This window comes from Micropterus dolomieu, linkage group LG13 (genome assembly GCF_021292245.1).
Source record: "Micropterus dolomieu isolate WLL.071019.BEF.003 ecotype Adirondacks linkage group LG13, ASM2129224v1, whole genome shotgun sequence".
NCBI classification, from domain to species: Eukaryota; Metazoa; Chordata; class Actinopteri; order Centrarchiformes; family Centrarchidae; genus Micropterus; species Micropterus dolomieu.
The window spans coordinates 9,144,453-9,167,320 of NC_060162.1; the positions used below are offsets into that span (position 1 = coordinate 9,144,453).

The 22,868-nt window shown below is 43.3% G+C and overlaps 1 protein-coding gene across 4 annotated transcripts in view; it reads left to right on the forward strand.

The window, feature by feature from the left end:
• rapgef1b (Rap guanine nucleotide exchange factor (GEF) 1b) overlaps positions 1-22,868 on the forward strand; it is a 45,478-nt gene that overhangs the window by 21,333 nt on the left and 1,277 nt on the right. The window contains exons 2-25 of one of the 4 annotated variants that reach the window (XM_046066156.1): positions 880-1,025; positions 1,613-1,791; positions 3,967-4,123; positions 4,237-4,325; positions 4,409-4,564; positions 5,978-6,092; positions 6,201-6,387; positions 6,935-7,450; positions 9,506-9,708; positions 12,548-12,705; positions 14,555-14,711; positions 15,221-15,307; positions 16,283-16,368; positions 16,805-16,910; positions 17,641-17,716; positions 18,097-18,181; positions 19,306-19,398; positions 19,989-20,174; positions 21,557-21,641; positions 21,740-21,834; positions 21,950-22,028; positions 22,118-22,219; positions 22,349-22,446; positions 22,538-22,666. In XM_046066156.1, coding sequence (XP_045922112.1) covers positions 880-1,025; positions 1,613-1,791; positions 3,967-4,123; positions 4,237-4,325; positions 4,409-4,564; positions 5,978-6,092; positions 6,201-6,387; positions 6,935-7,450; positions 9,506-9,708; positions 12,548-12,705; positions 14,555-14,711; positions 15,221-15,307; positions 16,283-16,368; positions 16,805-16,910; positions 17,641-17,716; positions 18,097-18,181; positions 19,306-19,398; positions 19,989-20,174; positions 21,557-21,641; positions 21,740-21,834; positions 21,950-22,028; positions 22,118-22,219; positions 22,349-22,446; positions 22,538-22,666 — 3,370 coding nt within the window. Of the gene's footprint in view, positions 1-879; positions 1,026-1,612; positions 1,792-3,966; positions 4,124-4,236; positions 4,326-4,405; positions 4,565-5,977; positions 6,093-6,200; positions 6,388-6,934; positions 7,451-9,505; positions 9,709-12,547; positions 12,706-14,554; positions 14,712-15,214; positions 15,308-16,282; positions 16,369-16,804; positions 16,911-17,640; positions 17,717-18,096; positions 18,182-19,305; positions 19,399-19,988; positions 20,175-21,556; positions 21,642-21,739; positions 21,835-21,949; positions 22,029-22,117; positions 22,220-22,348; positions 22,447-22,537; positions 22,667-22,868 lie in introns of all 4 variants that reach the window. The other 3 variants (XM_046066152.1, XM_046066154.1, XM_046066155.1) reach the window with 3 other exon arrangements.

A 22,868-nucleotide genomic window follows, 5' to 3' on the forward strand; every position in this document is an offset into this window, starting at 1 on the left:
GATGATGGGGATTAGGGGTGGAGAGAAGGAACAGTAGGGTGGATATGTGTGTAGCATGTTGATCGATGGTGCAGATGAAAGCACTGCCCGGTTGGAAGTCTAGTTTATGGGTGTGTTCCTGCTGGTGATTTGCTATTCAGCATTCAGTGATTTTACGCTGATGGCCATGGAATGCCAGATCCCGCTGTCATCGAGCTGAGGGCAGATTACACCAGATAGAGGTGTAATTTTGTCGCTGATAAAAACCCACGCTTCCTGCAGACTCCCACCGCTGTTATTATCTCCTGATTCAGTTTGGTGTGGAGATAGAGGGAGGGGACAGAGAGGTGAAGAAGTCAATTCTCCTGGGATTAATGGAGTGGGGGACTCTTCTCCTTGGATACAATCTGCACTCTCTACAGTGAACAAGTGGAATTCTGCTAAATTACTCTGCTATTATGAAGCCCATCTCAATTTTATGCCATAAACTAATTTTCATCTCAGCATTAGCCACAGTATTTCATTACAAGCACACTCTTTTGTTGTCCTTGTCTCTCTTTGTGTGCACTCACATCTGTGCACATACAGTGGACTGCTGGAAGAGGCTCTATGACTTGGCCTCTCTCTTTGGGAATAAAAACAGCAGTGCGTGTTACAAATTTGACAAAAGTTTGTCTTTAATGTTCTTCCTTTAAATATAACAGTCTTGTTCTTCAATCTCACTGGAGTTCAGCTCTTAACTTGAGCATCATTTCAGATGACTGGCATTGTGTGATAGTGACATCAGCACTTCAGTGTGCCATAGGTTTTCATCTGTTTGTGTATTTCTACTTACCCCACTGAGAATCTGTCCTCCTCGACTCACAACTCAACTTTCTCTGTTTTCCCCTCTGTCCATAGACTCGCAACGGTCCCATCTGTCCTCTTTCACCATGAAACTGATGGACAAGTTCCATTCTCCCAAGATCAAGAGGACTCCATCCAAGAAGGGCAAGCAACTGCAGCCCGAGCCAGCAGCCAAGAGTACTGAGAAACCTGCCAATAAGGTGTTGTGTGTGTGTGTGTGGTCATGTGCGAGAAGTGCCACCTTTTTCGTGTGTGTTTGCCTATTTGTGTGACGATTGTCTTCTTGTCTAATGTTTTGTGCTCCCATACTCCCATTGTGTCTGTGTGTGTACGCGAGTTTCCCTGCTGGTTTCCACAGCTTCCCAGTCTCTGTGGTGGCTGGCTGCACTACAGCAGGTGTCTAAATCTATAAAGACATGAATGGAACTGGGCTGCTTCCTGAATGAACTCCTTCGCTCCCTCTTAAGGCTTTTAGTGTAATGAGTATATTCCCCAGCAGCCCTGCTGTGAAAGACTAGAGAAGCTGAAAGAGCCAGTTGCTGTAGTACCGCGATGGCTCAAAGCCACGTCACTTGATAGATGGCGCTTTGAAGTGCGAGCAAACCATGGGAGTAATAGAACCACAGTAGAGAGCCTAGACTGTTGTGATGGTCCAACTTCTAAATAAGTTCTTCAGTGATAAGTATTTCAGTGCATACTCATTTTATGGTGTTAAAGGTTGTAACGTGTAAAATCAAAGTAGTTTTGTATTACAATCATGTGTTTTTTGTTTGTTTTTTTCTTGTAGAAGGTTAGTCGGCTAGAGGAGCATGAGAAGGAGGTGGTCAGTGCCCTGCGCTACTTCAAGACAATCGTGGACAAAATGGTCGTGGAGAAGAAGGTGCTGGAGATGCTTCCAGGCTCGGCCAGCAAGGTGCTTGAAGCCATCCTGCCTCTGGTTCAAGTAGAGGCCCGGATACAGCACAGGTGAGTCCCATGTTTTTACAAAACGCTAGCTAGAAATATTTGAATTCCTTCATTCCTACTCAACCCAATGATTTAGGGCCTGGGCCCACCAAAGCGTTTATTTCTGAAGCCAGCGTCTTTTTTCAGTTCATTACAATGGGAGCGCCGCGTTCTTCCAAGCTGGTAAAAACGGCAGGAGTGTGAGGAGGCGCTGAGCGTCTTTTCCACGCTGAGCGTTTTTTTTCCGGTCGCCGAGAGTTGAAAAAATTTTCAACTTTGGGAAAAACGCTGCGCTCGTCACTGTCACTTTTTCCCAGCCGTCCAATCACAGTGCAGGAGGGGCGGGACAAACATCACACCGAGCACATCCGATCTTGAACGAAACGATGTGCCTACTCGCCGAGGTGTTTCCTCGCCCGCAAAATCTCACGAACCCACGTACGGACAGTCTGTGCTCTCATGTTTCAGCCTCCTCTTCACCGCTCCCAGCTAGGCGTTTTCAGAAGAGCAGATGGCGTTTTCAGCTGGCAAAAAACGCTTTGGTGGACACAGGCGCTTATAGCCCAGGATGGAAACAAGTCTTAAGTCTTAGTAAGTTTGTTGTCTTTAAATAGTCTTTACAACAAACTCTTGCTCTAGGCTTGCTATCCTTTTCCCACTATAGATGTAATCATTCACAATGAACCATTTGTTGATTCATTCTTATCATTCTTGCCATAACTTACAACATGATTGGTATGCTTGCTGAACGTGTTTGAACTAGCATGATGTAGACCGCCATTTGCTGAGCAGCTTGTGAGGATTGATAATATATGTTGTGACAGACAACATCCCTCACCCCGAGGCTTCCTGGACTTTATGCCTGAAGCCTTTAAAAATATATTCATGTATTACTGTTGATGTGGCACGATATCAGACTTACCTTGGAGGAAGAAAAATTCGTTTTACCGATACAATGATTAAGTTTGTTTTACTTCCTCTCTGTGTAAAGTAAACCCTTCTGTGAAGGTAACCCTAGCTGCAGTTTTGTTTGGACTGTCGGGACATGTTAGAACTTCTCTGCTTTTGTTTTTATGCCTTTCCCCGTCCGTCAGTGCAGATGAAGGTATGGTGGTCAGAGGTCACAGATTTTGTATCTCCCAGCCCAGTGTTTCGAAGCAATTGATGGCTTGTTGCTTGAGAGGCAGCCATCTCTGGGGATTTGACCTCCGTCTAATAGAGTCAAACCCCAATAGATCACAGTAGACGTTTGATGATGTATTTGGCAAATACGCTACTGTACATCAAGTTACTATAGTGTGAGAAACATTGAAAGAAAAATTTTTCCCTCATATTTTAATAATGCTACGTTAGTTTGCTAACGGTGTACTGCAGTGTTGGATTGTCTGCAGTGATTTAAATCAATATTGGTCAAATAAGTAGGTCAACAGTGGGTGTAGCTCCTACCCACTGTCTTGGCACACAGTCTCACACAGTTCATTTAAAGTGCTTATTTGCCAAAAGGTTAATGTATCTATCTGCAAACACATACTAAATGGCCACTCATAGCTGCAAACGTTATAATAATTGCCCTATTCCTACTTAGTTCCAGTGCAACCTACATTGTCTTTCTGGGTCAAACCTCTCTCCACCCTTCCAACTGCTCCACCGTCCCTCAAATCCAGAAAACCCTGCATACATACAGTCTTCTCCTGCTCACCACAGGGCTAAGCTGTGTAGACACAGCGGAGGGATATTCCTGCACTGTGAATCAGCCGCAGCGTGTTGGTACAGGCCCGTGCCACACCTTAGTGTTGGATCTGAACGCACCATTCACTACAGGCAGAAACAAACCCTGCTTCCCCGTGTGGTTACATATTCTTCTGTCAGCACTAGCTAGCTTATTCCATCCTCCAAGCATGCAGTCAAGCAAACCTGCAGTTCCTCAACAAAAGCCCCCCCCAACAAATATGTTTTTAGTAGATGGATGGAAGTGTATCACTTGTTCTTGTTTCTATGTGATTTTTGTCTAAAATGTGCCTGACCTTGCTTTTTTCACACCCCTTCTCCTGTGTTGTCTTCTTTCTGCACCTCTGGTTTCCATGTCACCTCCTTTTTATCTCTTCCATATGCCACTTTTCTTTTTCTCTTTCCTGAATTCCTCCTGCCACCCCACCTCATCCCTGCCTCAACTCTATTCTCACACCTGTTCAACAGTTCGGCGCTGTCTTCCTGCCATAACCGTGTGTATCAGAGTCTGGCCAACCTTATCCGCTGGGCAGACCAAGTGATGCTTGATGGCATCGACTTGGAGGACAAGGAAAATGTGGCGTCTGTCACCAGTGTCATCAAAGCAGTGCTGGATGGAGTAAAGGTATGGCCTTCGCTGATAGAGGAAATTTTATGGATGGTGTTTTATTTGTCCTGCCTGTGGTGGTGTTATTGTAGCAGCTGCTGAAGCTGTCTGTGTTGTCTTTCCTTGAACAGGAATTGGTGAAGCTGACCATAGAGAAACAGGAGCAGCCGTCACCCACTACCCCTAACAAACCTGCACCACCTGCAACCACAGCAGAGAGGTGAGTACAAAGCGCTCTCTCCAGAATACAAACATACTCTCAAAGTAGTTCATTCACTCAGACAGCTTTTATCTGTGTAGCAGCGTGTCATCAGAGATGCCCTTGATACATCGGGAGCAGGATGTTTCGAATAAGACTACTCCAGCAGCTACTCCTGCAGCAGCTGCCTCTGACATACAAGATGAGGAAGTAGCCCCTCCCAAACCCCCCCTTCCCGAAGCCAAAATGGCAGAGCTCAGGTGAGGACAACACACACTATAACTGTAGCTGTAATATTCTGTGTCCTATCTATGTAGAGATGTTTCTTTGCAATTAATGGATCCAACACTGAAATTCAGGTTGTTGGTTTGGTCAATGTGAAAGTCAACAATGGGCTGAAATATTAATTTAGTAGGAATTTCTCAGCCAACAGTTCTCGCTGAAGCTTCCACTTTGGCCAAACATTGCTGTGGAAGGACTGGTATTTCATGAAGCTGTATTTGTTGAAGTCATAGATTCTCTTTAGGTTTTGTCTCTCCATCCATTGTGAAGCCAACCAAACAAGGCTTGGTGGTGAGGGTGTCTCAGAGGCATTATGAACTTTTGCACTCGTGTCACAATAGCAGAAGTGCCCATTCTGCATTTGCTCATGACAGCTGTTTCATTTTAAGTTTAACTTATTTTTACATCTGAAAACGTTTCACAAATATCAAATGAGGAATAAAGAAGGCTTTTAGCGTGTGGGTATGTAAGGGGAATTTCTGTTTATTTATTTCATTTTTAGACCTTTAGACGATTTAGACCTTTTATTAAATTTGACAGTCGAAGGCATTTTGGTGTATAGTGTATTTTCTGATGTAGTTTGATAGTCTTTTCCCATGAGATTCAGCTGCATATCCATCGATCCAAATGCTCAAAATGACACACTCCTTTCATTACTTTCACACTTTAAATATGGTACTTTGGTTTGTTTGTTGCTCTGTCTCTTCCTGTCGAACTCCCTCTGCTGTCTCTCTCAAATTTTTTTCATCTGTGGTTTCCCTTTGGATTCTGTGAACAGAGCACAGTTGAGTGCTGACGCTGGCCAAAGGAGACCCTCCCAGAAGGAGAAGTATGTTAGCCCATAGGATCATCTGTCTCCATTATAACATCCCACCCTAGACCCCCATAAAGCTTCTGGATTGGATGAAAGTGTTTTTGACTTGCATGGTTGCATTATCCCATTATAACATTTGTGTCACCCTGGGCATTCCCTGAAGAATTCATCATCCAATAAGAAGACCGCCCAGTGCATGACAGTGTGTGACTGACTTATCCAGTGTCTCTTTTTTGCTGGCCTCCATATCATGGTGCCTAGTTATGTTCAACTCTTTGCTCCCATTTTGACCTGGTATTAACTCGCTGAGAGACTTTAGGACTGACAAGCAAGCCAGCTTCATGTCATAGCTGAGAGAGGCTAACATGAAACACCCTCACTTTCATCTCACTATTCCACAGGAGGGATGATAATGTGTGTGTTGATGTATTCATACATGGATTTGTGTGTGCATACATGTCTGAGAAAGCCGTATTTTGTGTGCTTGCCTGATTGTCTGTATCGACTTTTCCTCTGGGACAAAAACATCCAACAAGCCTGTTATTTTATTCTGCTCTTTCTGTGTATCTGTCGATAGCCCTCCACCAGCTCTTCCCCCTAAGAAGCGTCAGTCAGCCCCTTCGCCTACACGAGTTGCAGTGGTTGCCCCAATGAGCCGCGGCTCCAGCCTGCCCTGCAGCGTCCACAGACAGGTGGAGGATTATGGTCCTTTATACGCAATACCTTCAGTTTAACTTTAAGACTCTTTCAACATAATGTACAGGAAATATCCATCAAATGGTCTTTCTTTGTCTATGCAGAAGCAGGACTATGAGCAGGAGTTCCTTCAGAGGCGTTTCTCCGGGGGGAGCCAGTCCTATGGGGGCGACTCTCCACGCTTGTCTCCATGCAGCAGCATGGGGAAACTTAGCAAGTCTGATGAACAGCTCTCCTCCATGGAGCAAGACAGTGGTCAGTGCTCTCGTAACACCAGCTGTGAGACACTTGGTAAGACTGCAAAGACAAACTAAAGGTTGGGGGTCGATGGCATTTTATCATATCTGAATCTAGCGTAAAATCGTATCTAATCCGAATCCTTTAGAATTTAATTAGGCGTAGCTTTCATCATTTTCTACGTAGTTCTAAATCACTTTAGATCTGTAATCAGCTTTTGTTGGTTGAGAGGATAGATACAGTCCATCTTTTATTGGTAGCCTAGTTAATGTTTACAACTTGCAAAAAGTACATTGACCGGACCCAACCAATCTAAAAGTGTCCGTATAGTGTAACTGGGGCTGACCCCAAATAGTCAAAGATTCGATGCTTCGATTCGACTGTCAATGTCACAGTCGAAGCTTTGCAGCAAAACGGGAATCATGCCATTTTGGGGATATGGGGGTCCTCAACGTTTGATTTTACACGGAACTACCAGTTTTCTCCCAAAAAGTTAATATACATATTACAATATACATTTCAACATATAATGCTGTAATAAGCATGTAAAAAGAAAAAAAGTCTGTTTGCTAATAAAAAATGCAATTATTTTACTTTTCAGACAACACCGAGCATTACGACCCAGATTATGACTTCCTCCACCAAGACTTGTCAGCTGGGGAAAACCTGCCCCCAATACCGGTGGGAGGGTGCCTGAGCCCCCTGCCTGAGTCTCACAGCGAGTCCTCTTCTCCGGTCCCTGGGCAGCATCCCTCACATCCCCGCTTCAGTGCGCCTCCACCCCAGCAGCCGCCTGAATACTGGACACAGCAACCCAACCAAACCAAGTCCTCCCGCATCAGCGCGCCCCCTGCCCTGCCCCAGAAGAAGCGCCGCAGCACCCAGACATCGCCTTTCCCGGACGGAGGGTCCAGGGTGCTTTATGAGCGCTACCCCTCTCAATATGACAATTTGTCTGAAGAGGAGCTGCACCCTACACCGCCATTCCCCCTTTTCACACCCATCTCACCCATGCCACAGACAAATGGGGGCGTGTTCGTCACCCAATACATAGCCAGTGAGAATGCAGATGTCCCCGCCAGCCCACCGCCACTGCCAGAAAAGAAAAGCAGAAACAGTAAGTGAGGAAAAGGGAGTGCATGGGAGCGTAATGAGGGAGCAATGAAGATGAGGAAGAAGAAAGACCTTTATGTGATGACATAGAGGCAAAGGCAGGGACAAAGAGTTTAATGTAGGGAAGAATAAAGGAAGGGATGGGGTTGATTAAGGAAGGGACAGTGGGACATTGGCAGTTCATTGAAGCATAGCTTATGTCAAGGAAATATTCCACTGTGAATAGAGGCAGGAAGTGAATACCAGGATATGCTACAATGGGTCCGGCTCCAAGGGCACAGAGGGCAACATTTGGTCATTTCCTGACACACCTGCTACATCACTTCCTCTCAAGCTACTGTATTATGCCATTCCATACAGTCAGCCCTTCCTCTTAGTTTAAACACTTATTAAACACTTATTACAATGCATGGCTACATGCATGGATGATTTGTCTGTCTTGAAGCCAGTTTAAAGGGACACTCCACTGTTAATTGACCCTTCGCTAAGCCACGTCCTGAATATGCAGCTGACCAATCACAGCTCAGAATAGGACTCGCACTAACTGAGATCCAACACTTTCATGACTCGTGTGCAAAAAGCATAATTTTCTAGCTTTTATTTGCTGTATTTTTCCAAGATATGGTCAAGGGCTGTTCCTGGGCACTTGTAATAGTTACAGTCACTACCCAGAGAGGTTGAAATGAGAAGTACGATTTATTCCCTTTCCAAAACCTAAAACAAATCCGGAAAAAAATTGAGTGAGGATTGTTCCTAATGTAATGTGTTAGCTAGCTAATGCTAGTTACATAACTTACCATACTACTGAATATAACGTTATATAACCCTACTGTTTTTGCTGTTAAATGATTGCACAGAGACCTACCCAGCTTTACAGGAACACTGTTGATCCTTTAATATCGTTATCCTCTGTCTCAATTGTCAAGTGATGCAGTGGTTGTCTTTTATTCTGTGATCAGTAGGACACCAGTTTGACAGCCTGAATACAACCTTCAAGTGTATAATGCTAACCTTTCTGTCTCCAGGGAGTGCAGTTATAGACAGTGGCAGCACTGTGATAAATCCAACAGTTTGTCTGACTTAACAACAGTAACTAAGGGGGGCGTGGCTTAGCGAATGGTCAATTCTGAGAAAACAGCTGATAATGGCATGGTGATGTCATCAGAGTCATCTCATCTTGGGTTTGGATATTTTGGGGTTTTTTTTAGCAGAAAGCCTGCTTTACACACTGAGGGAGGGTGTGGTGTTCAAAAAACATGGAGGTTAACCCTGCAGGGAGGGTCTAATGGTCCGTTTACCTCGGAAGTCGTAGGTCAGAGCTGGGAATGACGTCACACCCGAGTTGACGGCGTTCCAGTTAACAAGTCGGAAAACCTCGCTTAGCCAGCCGTTGTTTACAACTGGCCAGGTTAGCTATTGATACGCCGGTTGATTTAAAAAAAACGCATTGTGTGGTATTTACTCACACTAAACACTGTAGCAACACGACCACATACAGCTGTTGGACAGCACGAACATTTCTAGTACACAGAAGTGCTAATAAACAGTGTGTGTGTATATGTATATATATATATATAGCTTTCACTAACTGTTGATACCTCGACAGCCAGCTTGGATCCTGAAGTCGGGGTAGTGCGATTGTCCCGACTTCCGAAGTCGGGATTCTGACTTAAGGGGGGCGTTCCCTTTGAAATTTTGACCTATGAACTCAGAAATTCCAACTTCCCATGTCAAATGGAACGCACCATAATGAAAGATGCTCTTGAGTTGCATTATGGGAAATGTAGGATCTGGTGTTTTTGGAACTTGACCCATAATAGTAAGAGTAAAAGTCAAGTTTGCTCATTTGATTTTTACTGTTCATTTTGTAAATATGTCCCATGTAAGTCTCTCAAGTTTGTGAAAGTGCAATGGTAAATTATTGGATTGCCTCTTTAATGAAAAGTGAGGAGTAATTTAAGAGGGCAAAATTTACTGTTGAAAGAAATGTTCAAAGTCAAAACTAAACAAACAAAAAAACAATACATGTTTTATAATCTAATCCCCCTCCTTCCTCCAGTCCTCCAGTACATGCAGTTTGTCGAAGACTACTCTGAGCCCCAGCCCTCCGTGTTCTACCAGATGCCGCAGAGCGAGAGCATCTACGAGCAGCGTAACAAGCGTTTCCAGGAGGTTTGCGGCTTCAATGACTCCTTCAGCAGCACCGACTCAGTCCACGAGCCGGTGCTACCTCCAGCATTGCCCCCGAAACAAAGGCAACTGGTAAGAAACCCCTCTGTGTGTGCAAGTATGATTACCGTGACGCTTTTGAAGAACCAAAACCAGTTACTTCGATATTGTGCTGTTTCTCATAAACTACCAGAGTTAAAGTAAATAAGTGTCTTCTGCAAGTGGGTAGGAAAAAATAGCTGGGTTTACTCATTTGAACTGCATGAGTAAAGCTGTAATTGAAATTCCTTAAATTGTTCAGTTCATCTTCCTTAAATTAAGACCAAAATGGAACCTTCATTTATTACACTATTAATTTATGAGATCATACTGTACCTAGAATCACATGACAAAGAGTGTCTGAGAAGAAATAATGCAGATAGTATTTTCTGGGGCTAAAGTACATTCCAGTGGTAATCCTCATCAATATTCTCTCGAGCCGCTTATCTCTCACCTATTCAGCTCCTCCTTACTCTCTATCTCCCCTCCTCACCATTTTTGTAACCAAAGCAGACGCTTGTGCGTACACTGAGGTGTTTGGTTGTTAGTGGGAGATAAGACCAGCCTTATCAGTCCCGCATCAGATCCAGTCAACTTATCTTAATGTGGGTCGGCGTCTGGGTTAATTGAGACAACTGTCTGATGGAGAGTCAGAGGAGGAGAGTGAAAGAGAAATAGGATAAGTCATAGCAGAGGAAGTCACTCTGTGATAAGCCATGTGAGTTTGAAATTAAACCTTTAAAAGCCCTGAAATATTTTTTTCTCAACCAGCTTCTTACTAGTTTGAGTCATGAGGTCCTACATGAACATACTATTTTCTTCCAGCTTTCCAAATAAATGTGATTTTTTTAAATTGATCATATTATGCCCATTTTCAGATTCAAAATCTTATTTAGGGGTTGTACCAGAACGTGTTTACATGGTTTTATTTTCAAAAAACACCATATTTTTGTCATATTGCACATTGCTGCCTCTTTTCACCCTGTATGTTGTAGACTTGGTTTTAGTTATGGAGTGACACATCTTGCCTATACAAGATCTTTGTTGGGACTTGCAGACGCGCAGTTCCTAGTTAAGGACTACTAGGCAATTAGAAGCAGAGAAGGGTGGGTCGTGAGAAGCCAGTAAACACGGCTTCTGTTCAGCTGTTCATGTTCCCCTTACCAGCTTAGCAACATGGACTGGAACAAGAGTTTCAGAGTGGTGAGTTATTAAGTTGAAACAAATGTATCTTCCATCCATAAAGTTTTAACTGAGCTCGGTCTCTACATCACAGTAACAACTTTATGTCCATTGACTGTCTGGAGGGTAGCAAGTGTTTTGAAAGGGAGAGGAGAGGTGTGTGCTGCAGCTCTGTGTGTTTTTGAGGGCGTGTTGGAGTAGCTGCTTGGTGTTATGACGCGCATTTGCTTTCATCACTGTGTCGGCACAGGTATGAAACGGCTAGAATACAAACTAGGTGTTTTCAGGCAGTTCTGAGAGGAGTTTTCTGTGGGGGTGGACTTTGGGCTTTTTCACTTTGCAAACCTATTACATGCACAAAAATATATATAACTCGATCAAGGAGAGAGGGAAAAAGCCAAAAAACATAATATGACCTCTTTAAAAATGCTCGTCTGATCGAGTAAACACAGGAAGTAGCCCCCTGGAATAGCCATGTTTGTTAAGGGGGGGTGGACAACCCAAAGAGTCACAATGGTCATATTTATGGGATGTACGCAAGGTTGAAATATATCAGAATTTCCATTTAGGGCTGCAAAACATAGCATGTTCAGTCCGTGGTCTGTGGTTGCCAGACTGTCACATATGAGACATGGCGTTCTCACAAAGAAACACACCTACCTATGTTCCCTGACTAATGTCTGCCATACCTATTTGAAGGTGACAAATTGATCTGTGGTTGGCCCAGAGCTTTGAAGTAATGAAGACAGTACATTTGTGGACAGTAAACAGATGACGCTCTTCTCCAAGGTATAGCTAGACGTACAGTATCATAGCTGAGTGAAGAAAATAGACTTTGTGGCCACCGCAGAGTCTTTTTTTTTTTTCCTCTCTCTTTGTCCATTGTCCTCTCTCTGCCACCACAACTGTGTATTTGGAGCCCTGTGCTCAGCTTTTATTTTTATCATCCTTTGTTTGAGTGTACAGTCAAACTGAAGCCATCTCTGCTCCTGCTGCAAGGCCTAATCTGGCCTCATGTTTTGGACTTGATGAGCTCGTGGCCCACTGGAATAAGCCTGTTTGCCTCCTCCATAAACCCATGTTCCAGGCTTACATGCTTTGGCGACTTTACACGGCTTTGCAAAAGAAAAAAAAAAGGTCATTTCAGCTGCTGTGTGGATAAGGAAATGGGTGAAAAAAAACCCAGAGCGGATAATATTGGTCCTGTTTAGAACGTGTTGTAGTTGGCCTGGTTTCTGTAAAGCCCCTGAAGCTCAGGATATTAAAATAAAGTTTATTAAACTGTCACAGCAGACATACATGTGTGTAACCTGCATGCACAGGTCATATGAACCTTGAAGTAATTAGAGCTTTCTAGGAAGCACTTCAACTTAAACATAACGGTAGACCCATATTCATTAACACTTCAGCAGCGGCAGTCTGTTAAGTACTTATTTCCACAGCCAGTGAGCTGGTTCTTCTCAGCTGAACTACCAGAATCCTCCTCAGCTTTCACCACTTCAACTTCACTTCTCTGCTGCTGAACTTTGATTAAATCTGCTCTAATTCAGTCTTGCTTACTAGTGTAATAAACTGTCCCTCTTTTTTCTTCTGTTTTTCCTCCCTTAACACCTTGTTCTCCCCCTGTTGCCTTTCTTAACCCCCATTACTCTCACTCCCTCTCTTTTCTATTTTTTCCACCATTCTTTCGTCCTCTTTGTTTCCTTCTCAGGCCTCCCACTCTTCCTCCCCCTCTTCCTCCTCCTCCTCTTCTCTCTCCTGCCACCTCCAGCCGTCTGTAGCGGCCATGGAGGAGGCGGGCTCTGGGCTGGGCCTCAGCATGTCCGTTTCTAACTCCTACCTGATTGGCCAAGCGTCCTTGACCACACCCACGGTGAGTCGTCGTCCCCCACCACCACCACGCTGCACTTAAACCCCATCCATCCGCTTCCATATCTCCACGCCGGTGTGGGTGCTGTGTGGTCCTGGACTGGTCCAGGGGCGGCTTGACGTGTGTGTGTGTGTGTGTGTGTGTGTGTGTGTGCGCACGCTCCATATGTAACACAGTCTGTTTATCTACCCCTGCCTCTTTGAGGTTGCTGATGGGGCTCTCCCTCGAGCGTCATGGTTCGGTTGCTGTGTGGTCCTTTTGTTCATCCACCCATCCATGCGTGCTTTTGTTTTGACAGAGTGAATTAGTTGTTTTGTTGTGTGTTTTTTAGCCGAGGCATTAGACGTGGTGTTATTAATGTGTGCTTTGTGTGGTCATGAGTATGTGCAGTTATTTGTTGTGGTCCTGTGCAGCCAAGTTTTTGCGTGTTGCGCTGAAGCATTTCTCCACATGACAGGTAATCATTTGACCCTTTCCTCCTTTTCAGTTTGACTCAGAGTTGCAGTGAGTGATTTGTGTGTCTGGAGCAGTTGATCCAAATACCATAAGCGACTGTCAGCCTCTTTGGTTGGACACTTTAAATAAGAAAATAGCTCTTTGTTGGTGTAACTGGAACGTTTGAACCATCATCAGGTTCTTGTTAATATATTAGCTTGTGGTTAATGAATGCTATACTCACCCTATAGTGGACCTGGCTATTTTTCAGTATTTTGGGTTTGGGGGGGTGTGACCCATGATGACCCATGATGACCCCTTGGTGTGCGAGGCACCCTAAGATACAATGTGGATCTCCCTCAGGATATCTCGCCTGTGGAATGCAGCACCAGATGGACCTGATGGAAAACACATTCCTCCTGTTTCTCCTCTTCCTTCCTCTTCGTCTTTTCATCCTCCGGCGTCAGTCTCTCTCCGCGTCCTCTCTGCTTTCTCCTATCTGTCTAGTCTCCCCATTCACCGCCACCCCCCAAAATGCGCACACAGAGACACTCTTCCACATCTCCCATTTTTCTGTTTCTGTGGAATGTTTGCATTCCTCAACTCATTGGGGCATGGTTTTTGGGAGGATGTCATGGTAGAGGCAAGGCATGCCAGGAAAGCTGCTTTGCGTATGTTGACTGGAAAGAGAGACAAATATTCAGTAGTTCATTGTGGAAATGTCTCTCCGCCTGTGTGTGTGTGTGTGTGTGTGTGTGTGTGTGTGTGTGTGTTGCTGCTCTTAGTATAGACACAGTTTCCCAACTTCATCAGTATTTTGTAAGACCACTACTACAAACAAAAAGGGCCAGAATGAGCGTGTCTGTGCTTGAACACGTGCATGCATTTGTGTGTCAGCCGAGTGTTTGCAGTGCTAATCAGTGATCGTTCTGTGCACCGCTAAATGCTGGTATGCTGAAACAGGGCTGATATGTGCTAACGTGTTAAAACAGGTTACCACTACCTCCCTGCAGACAGGCATCTCCTCAGCTGGACACACATATTACGAATGCACATTAAGACACACATACATACTCAAGAGTTGATGCTAGCTTTTATATGTATTTCACTGTTCAACATTTCTGTCTTGTCGTCTTCCATGGTGTCTCACTGGAGATGTTTCAGATACTCCTGGTTCCCGTGTTTTATTTTTTTGGGGCGTGTGTGTGCAGTGCATTTCATGTTCAGGCACATCACTGTTATAGTCCGGGCTTAATAGTGGTGTTGGAGAATGAGGTGAACACCTTTTTTTTCCTCCCCTCTGCTTCCTGTTGTTCAGCTTCTTTTTCTATCTGCTCTGTCTTCACCTCTCTGACCCCTTAGTCTTGTCTTTTTATTTTATTTCTTTTTTCTTCCCTGCTTTCGTTCTTTCCACCAATCGCAGAGCTTGGACCAAGTTGCCTTGACCAATGCCACCATTCTGGATGGTAGCGGGGGCGGGCCCAACGGTTCCCTGGCTGGCTCAATGGGCTCTGTGGCTGTCTGTCTTCCTTCTGAGTCTTCTCTCACTGACTCTCTCCACACCTCAGCGGTGAGCTTACAAAGGATCGATGTTGGAAGCACATGCAGGATACTTATATGAACCAGCTCTCTGAGACAAAAATATGTGATACTGGACCCCTTCCCTTGGCAGATTGGTGCGAGATTGCAGAGTTTGCTGTTCATTACTGTTGCTCAGATGATAATATAGTGACTCATTCACTTAGTGGCATCTTGTTGTCATTATCACTGCCCACAAACCGTCTGCTGTCTGATTATTGGTCTTAAAAGAATCCCAGTAGAGCATGTTGCACTGCATGTTCTTTTAGCCAGTAAATGCTATTACCTTTACAAATGATGCACTCCAGTGCCACCTGGTGGTCATGGTGATACTGAGCTGGAAAACACACTGCTCCCTGTACAGTACCAAACCTCGGCTAGCCGCTATCTCTTCACCCTAGCCCACGTATTCACACTTGACGCCTGTTAGCAAACGCTCTGTGCCCCTCTCCGCTCCTTTACGTCTTGGTTTGTGTCCCTCCTCTTTTCCCGTAGAGCGAGTGCGCAAATGACGAGGGCGGGGAGGGTGAGTACGTCAACTTGTACTCGTCCAGCCAGGCCAATGGGGAGCTGCCTCTCTCCCTCAGAGTAAGTAGCTGACCGCCACGAGTGAAAGGTCAATTCCATTTTCACGTCCCATCACTTCAGGATATGAATCAGTTTGAAATGCAGTGGGTGGGTTTGAAGAAAGGAGGCCTGTTTGACTGGCAGATATCACTCTCACCAGTCATCTGTCGCAGTGAGCATCTCTTATTGATTCATCTCTTGGACTGATGGCGCTGAAATGGAATGTGAATGTAGCCAAACCTGTCTGAGCATGACTTCAGGTTCACGGGTTTGCCTGCAAGGGACTAATATTCTGTGGTTGGTGTCTGTGGAAAAGATGTCCATCTGTATGTTGTTCTGACTGCCTGGCTGGTGATCCCTGTCTCTCTGGCTGCGCTTCATCTGTAACGAGCATTTAACCTTGTTCCAATCTAACACCCGACATGTGGCTGCTCCAAAAGGGATTCTCAATGGTTCACCGGTTTTCAATTTTCCATTAACATTCCCCATAACCGCTTATATGCACGTGTGTGTGGTTGTGTTTTGTATTCCCTTGGGCAAGCGTGTGCATTCGAGGTGTATTTTAGGTATGTTTGGGTTGTGGTGTGTGTAAACGAGAGTGAGAGTGAGAGCAGAGAGAGACGATGTATGCATGTGCGATTGTGTTTGTAGTTTTACATTTGGTGCAGTTGCAGTGTGAATGAGTTCTACCCTCCTGGTGTCCTTTCTGTTTTGGGTTTCTTCTGTTGTTGTTTTTTTTCTATCCATACTGAAGAAAGGCTTTTAAACCTAATTCAAGTCAACATTAATAGGGATAACATCCTTTTGTAAACATAGTGACGTAGACGTTTTACAAAGCATCCATCCTTCCCTCCACCAAAGGTGTTGCATGCACTGGTGGCTCATACGAATCCATCGATAGCCAGCCTTCTGTCAATGCATGGAACCATTCATCAATGATGTTCCATGTAACCCACAGTACCGACGTTGATTATTGCTTTTCCCTCGACTAATTAGGAAACAATCACAGCTGACGATGTACTTCAGGATCCCACCCCCCAGATGACATCCACCAACAGCAAAGAGGCTTTGGACAACGAAAGGTAAGAGTCGTAATATCAACATCCTATAAGTGATATATGTTGTGTCTCATTTACATACTACATACTGTGTACAGTACATATATGCATACATATAATGTCTTTACTTTTTTTAGTTAGTTTATATATTTTAGCATAAATATTGTTACTATACTTTCCCAGTATGAGCACACTACATACTGGAAACCTGTGTAGAATTATTATGTAGTGCTACAACTACCAATTATTTTATTGATTGATCTGCCGATGATTTTCAGTTCATTGATTCATCAAAAAGTTAAATTAAATCCTCACGTTTTGCTTGACAAATGACTGAAACGTTTCAGCAGTAGCATGCAGTATGGCTTTGGAACACAGCTATAGTCACTGGTGTCTCAGAGTGTTTCTGTGCTGATGACAGTCGTGTGTGTGTGTGTGTGTGTGTGTGTGTGTGTTTTAGGAGGCAGAAGTCAACAGAGTCGGCCGGGAGCGATGAGGAAGACGTGGACGAGCTCTCCCTCATAGACCACAAGGAGATTATGAACAGGATAACACTAAAACAAGAAGTAAGAGGAAAAAACTATTGCTGATGCTGTGTGCTGTTTTTAGGAATCTGCTGTGACAGAACTGTGCAGCTCCAGCATACAAAGCACATTTTATCCTGTTAGTCCAGCGCAGGCTAAAGGTCACTGTGAGTCACTCAGATGTGAAATCAGATCCTGAGATGCACCTCTGATAGCCATTGGTGCCCTCTGGAGTTTAGTCTCTGAAATTGCAGCGCTGATATTGACAAACCGCGCTCCTCCTACGCCTCCTCCTCCTTTGTCCTGTTGGTGCAGTCTGATAGACAGATGTGTGAAAATCCTGCTCACCACTCTGCAAGGTTAGGGGCAATGTGACAGAAATTATTTACAGAAGGAGATAGGAGATCAGAAATCAAATGAGGAAAGATTCATAGCTTGTGATGACATTTAGGGCTGTTACAGAAGACATATTGCAGGGGTGGTGCTTTTATCATACACAAGTCTGACTTTTTCTTCGTCATCAGAGGAGCTGGTGCAGGACAGGGAGAGGTGGGGGCCTTTCAGAGGGGTGGAAGCAAAAAGAAAAAAAACAGGCAGAAGAAGGAAAGGTGCAGGCTACATTTTGGGCTAGACTGCATCAGTCCACATAAACTCTGAACACTCTTCTTTCTCTCTCCTGCTTTCCATCTCATCCACCTCTTTCCATCTTTCCCTCTGTTGTTCATTTTCTATAATTCTTTGCGCCTCACTTACTCTCCTTAATTTTTCCCAGAACGATGATGGGCCAGACGTTCGTGCTGGATCAGGAGACATTCTATTAGTCCATGCTACAGAAACAGACCGCAAAGGTATTGTACAGAACACATTAAGACTCGTACTCGGCTTTGTATATTTGTTGTGTGCAGTAGTGTGTTACTTGGCTTCGGGGTCACCGGAACAGCTTTGTTTTGCTAGTGTTACAGACCTGCAATCATTTTATATTCAAAGACAGATTTATTTGTATTAAAGTAAATTGTGATTCCGTGTTATTAGTTTTCAAATCTCCTCATCTGAGTAGCATTTTAAATAGCCCTCGGTCTCTCTTTGGTTCAGTAATTTGCGATGTGTCAGTCTGGGTATATAGGCTTTGCGTTTGATGATGTGTTATCGGCTTCAGTTACTTAATTGGGAGCTCTGGCTGCACTTCAACTGAAATATGCTTCTTTTTTCCTCTGCTTTTGCTTGACAGATCTTGTTTTGTACTGTGAAGCCTTTCTGACTACATATAGGACTTTTATAACCCCAGAGGACCTCATTAAGAAGCTACACTACAGATATCCTTTTCAAATCACTCAACATGTCACTCTGTGCTTAATCGCTGTTTTGTTGGCAGAAGGCTGTTATTTTTGACAACTGATTATTTTTCATAATCCTTATTTATCAAGGAGTACTTCTTTAACTTGTTTGCTCTTTTAGTTACAAGCATTCATAGATTGAGACCAGTGCAACCCTAATCCTCACCCGATGTATACTGAAGTCTGAATTACTACTGATATATTGATATTGAGACCTTTCATGATTGTGCGTCTTACTTAATGTATGTAAAGTAACATGACCTTTTCCCTCCAAGATTTTCCCTCATATGATCTTAAAAGCTGGCTGTCCAATAGCAAACATCCGCGAGTAATGTTTTGTCACTGTTTTTAGCCGTGCTAGTGGCATAGCTAACTAAGTTGGTGAACACATTAGTTTAATTAATCGGTAACTATTTGGATAATCGATTAATTGGTTTGGGTCACTTTGTTAAGAAACATTATTTGATTCCATTTTCTGACATTTGACTAAACGATTTATCGCGAAAATAATCGACAGCCTAATCAACAATGAAAATAGTTGTTGCATTGATTGCAATTAATAATGTTATTACTGAAACATGTTTGATTATGATTATTTACCTACGTTTGAATACAATAAAAGAGAACTTGAAACCCCAGTTTTTGTGCCATGACAGTGTTCTCTAAATTGAAGGATATTTTATATCCTAAAATAAGTACTTTTACAATTACTCATTTAGCTGACGCTTTTATCCAAAGTGACTTACAAATGGGATTTATGTCAGAGGTCTCACACCTCTGGAGCAACTTGGGGTAAAGTGTCTTGCTCAGGAACACATTGGTGGATGTGTTGCAGTGGAAATCAAAACCAGGTCTCCCAAACCAAAGGCATGTGTGTTATCCACTGCTCCATCACCACCACACACACACCCTGTACAAGTACATTGGTTGGGGTAAAAGGTAAATAATCAGAATTGATTTGTAGAACCACAAAAACTTTTAAAAGTGCAAAACTTCACACATCTTGTCTCATCACTTGATGGAACATCACAAACATACGTTTGTAAACTATTAGTTATATATGAAGTATTTTGGAATCCACATAATCCTTGACCACAAAGCACATACACCAGGTTCTGCCACAGTCCGGACACTTTCAAGAAGCGAGTCAGCAAGAACACATTCTTTGTGCTGGTTCGTGTGGTGGATGAGCTGTGGTGAGTACGACTCAATATGTTTATCCTTAATCTGGGGAAGACCTTTCAGAGTGTGTAGTGCACCACCTTTTCAAGTTGATGTGGACTATGGAGAGAGAAATTTGTCTGTCAGTGAATTAATGAATAAAAGCATGCGTACATTTAGAAGCGTGGATATTGATAGTGCTTTAAATAGGACTGTGTATGCCATTATTTTGGTTTGCACTAAGCTTTTATTTTGAAACACTTAATAGTAATCTTAAGGTCTATAAAAAGAATTCAAATCAAACTCTTGACTCTATTAAATTTCTAAACAAGGGATCATGTTAAACTCATTAATATTGATTTGATGCTGGGATATAACAATAAAGCTAATTTGTCAAGTCATATTACCCTACTAACAATGAATTGCAGCCTCCTGTATTGTTTATTTTAACTACTCAACTCAATCATCCTAAGAGCTTAATTTATTGTTCTGCTGACAGTTATAATCAGAAAATATGTCCCTTATTCTGCAAGAGCATCCCATCATCAACAACCAGTTGAATTGCTTCCTTCCTTCGGCTCCAAAGTTTTTAATCATTTCCTCCTCCTGTTCTTGTGTCCTCCAGTTTGGTGGAGCTGACGGAGGACATCTTGAAACAGCTAATGGACCTGGTGTTCACATTGGTGTGCAATGGCGAGCTCAGCCTTGCCCGTGTGCTCCGCAAAAACATCCTGGATAAGGTGGAGCAGAAGAAGCTGCTGCGCTACACAAACTCTCTCAAGCCGCTTGCTGCCCGAGGCGTCTCTGCAAGGTACTCCAAGGGTCAACTTTTTCTGAGACCGGTATGAGATGTGTTTATAGTAAGTGTAGTGCTGTGAGCGTTGAGGATACCAGCCAGTTTTGGTTTGGCCACCATAAACCACAAGACTACACAGGATTACTTAAATTGATTGTCATTGCCAGATAAGGCTCTTAGAATGGCTCCCCTCAAATAGTATAATATGTTAATATTATAATGATATTGTTTCCACTGAATCCAAAATTGAAACATGCAGCACTTATCTAGTACACCATGCTTTATTCCCTGAACATTTTTAGCTTTCTGCCTTCATCAGGGTGGTGTCCGAGGTGGTTTGATCAGTTATGTGACTTTGCAGTTTCACAAACATTTACTTTTTACAAAAAACTCAATTAACTCTTAGTGGATACAGTAATTTAGAGAGAGAAATATAAATTACCATAAATACAAAACATACATATTCTTTTCTAAATACAGTCTTTAATCTTAACCCAACAGTTGCCCCTTTACACTGTGAGGTTTTGGGCTGTCTGAAAGGTGAAAGTCAAGAGAGAAATGTGGTAAAATCTTTGACCGTCAATCCAAAACAGCGGCCCTAGATCACACTGACGCAAGTCAACAGAGAGGCAGACTTGGAGCTTTGGCAACCAATGCCTGCAACACAGTGTCAGAAATGTAGGACCAAATTCTCAGAATGTTACTGCTTCTGCAACCTACGTCTGCAAACCAACCAATCAGGAAAGGACATGAAATGACGCGGAATACACCGGCCAGCGGGACATTCTGTAAGCACAATGTTTAAATAAAGTTTAAAGAACAAAAAAACATGCACACAAACCGAAATGATGGAGGGAAAACAAAAGAAGTTTTGTAATAAGAAGAAAACCTGCATGAGCAGCACAGATGGATGACACAAGCCGATGACTCAGCTCTCCATACTTTTTTCTGTTTACCTCATATGATTCACCACGCTTTCATCTGACATGCAGCAAATTGATATCATACATTCTGACACAGACTGCGACCAAGACTTTTTTAGAATTGTACAGTGTGACCTGTAATAAAATTTCACACAGTCTGAAGGCACATTTTAACCTCCTTTTTCACACAGAATTCTCAAATCTCATCCACCTCATTAATATGTTTGTATAACTACCGGTAGTTTATTTAAACAAACTGTTTAAATTAGTATTCCAAAATAAAATTTTATTTAGTCTCTTAGGTTCATTTGCCTTTTACAACACAGCCAGACTATCTTTAAGCTGCACCAAAAGGAACTACCATGATAGACTAGAAAGAGTCGTTTTTATCCCTGTCAGGCCTGTGGCTGCAGCCCATCTGGAATGTAAAATGTTAAAGTTGGATACATCACCTAATAGTTTGTGTCCTAACAGGCCTGGAACTCTCCATGACTTCCGTAGTCACGAGATCGCCGATCAGCTCACTCTTCTTGATGCTGAGCTCTTCTATAAAATTGAGGTACAGTGTCTTTATTTTGTTGACATTGATTTGTGTTTTGACGTTGATCCTCCACGGAGTCAACCCCAACTTTTACTCCTTTTCCTGTTTTCCTTCAGATTCCCGAGGTGCTGCTTTGGGCCAAGGAGCAGAATGAGGAGAAGAGTCCGAACCTGACTCAGTTTACAGAGCACTTTAACAACATGAGCTATTGGTAACTTCATGACTTCACACCTCGCCGTCTGTCATTAGTTTTCCCAGCTTCTCTCTTATACTATCTTGCCCTCACAAATGTTGACGTCATACTGTTTTTTTGTTTTACCCTCTAGGGTGCGCTCTTTGATAATCCAGCAAGAGAAAGCCCAAGACAGAGAGAAGTTGCTTCTCAAGTTCATCAAGATAATGAAGGTTAGTCACCTTAGACTTAAATATCCTGTTTGTCATGTAATATCCTTTTTGTTTAACCCTATACCATTTATAAAAATTTATTTTTACAGCACTTAAGAAAGTTGAATAATTTCAACTCCTACCTGGCAATACTGTCCGCCCTGGACTCTGCCCCCATCAGGAGATTGGAGTGGCAGAAACAGACCTCAGAGGTGAGAGGATTGTGGTGGGGTGGGGGGGAATGTCAAGTCCAAAGATGGTGTAGTCATCAAGACCTCTGTCTCCTGATTATGTTTATCACTTTTCTCTCATATCACTCGTCCTCCTTATTCTTCTCTCAGGGATTGGAAGAATATTGCACGCTGATTGACAGCTCCTCCTCCTTCAGAGCATACAGAGCTGCTCTGGCTGAAGTGGAGCCTCCATGCATCCCGTACCTGTAAGTGAATTAATGTTTACACACACGCTTAAACTCATACATTTTCTCTTAGCTGAGAGCCACGACTTGACATGCCTCCTCCTTTTTCTAGGGGTCTCATTCTGCAGGACCTGACCTTCGTCCACCTGGGGAACCCTGACCTCATTGATGGGAAAGTCAACTTCTCCAAACGCTGGCAGCAGTTTAACATCCTGGACAGCATGCGGCGCTTCCAGCAAGTGTAAGTACACTAGGATGAAGTGACAGGATGAAAAGATCGTAATCTTGATATATTATTAGAACTTTGTAAACATCAATCCCAGTAATAAAGGTCATCATTTGTTTGCCACTTGCAAGAAATACAACGGATGCCTACTTTGTTTTTCATTAAGTTTTAATATCATAAAACATTGCTGTCATCTCCACCCAGGCTATTTGCTCCC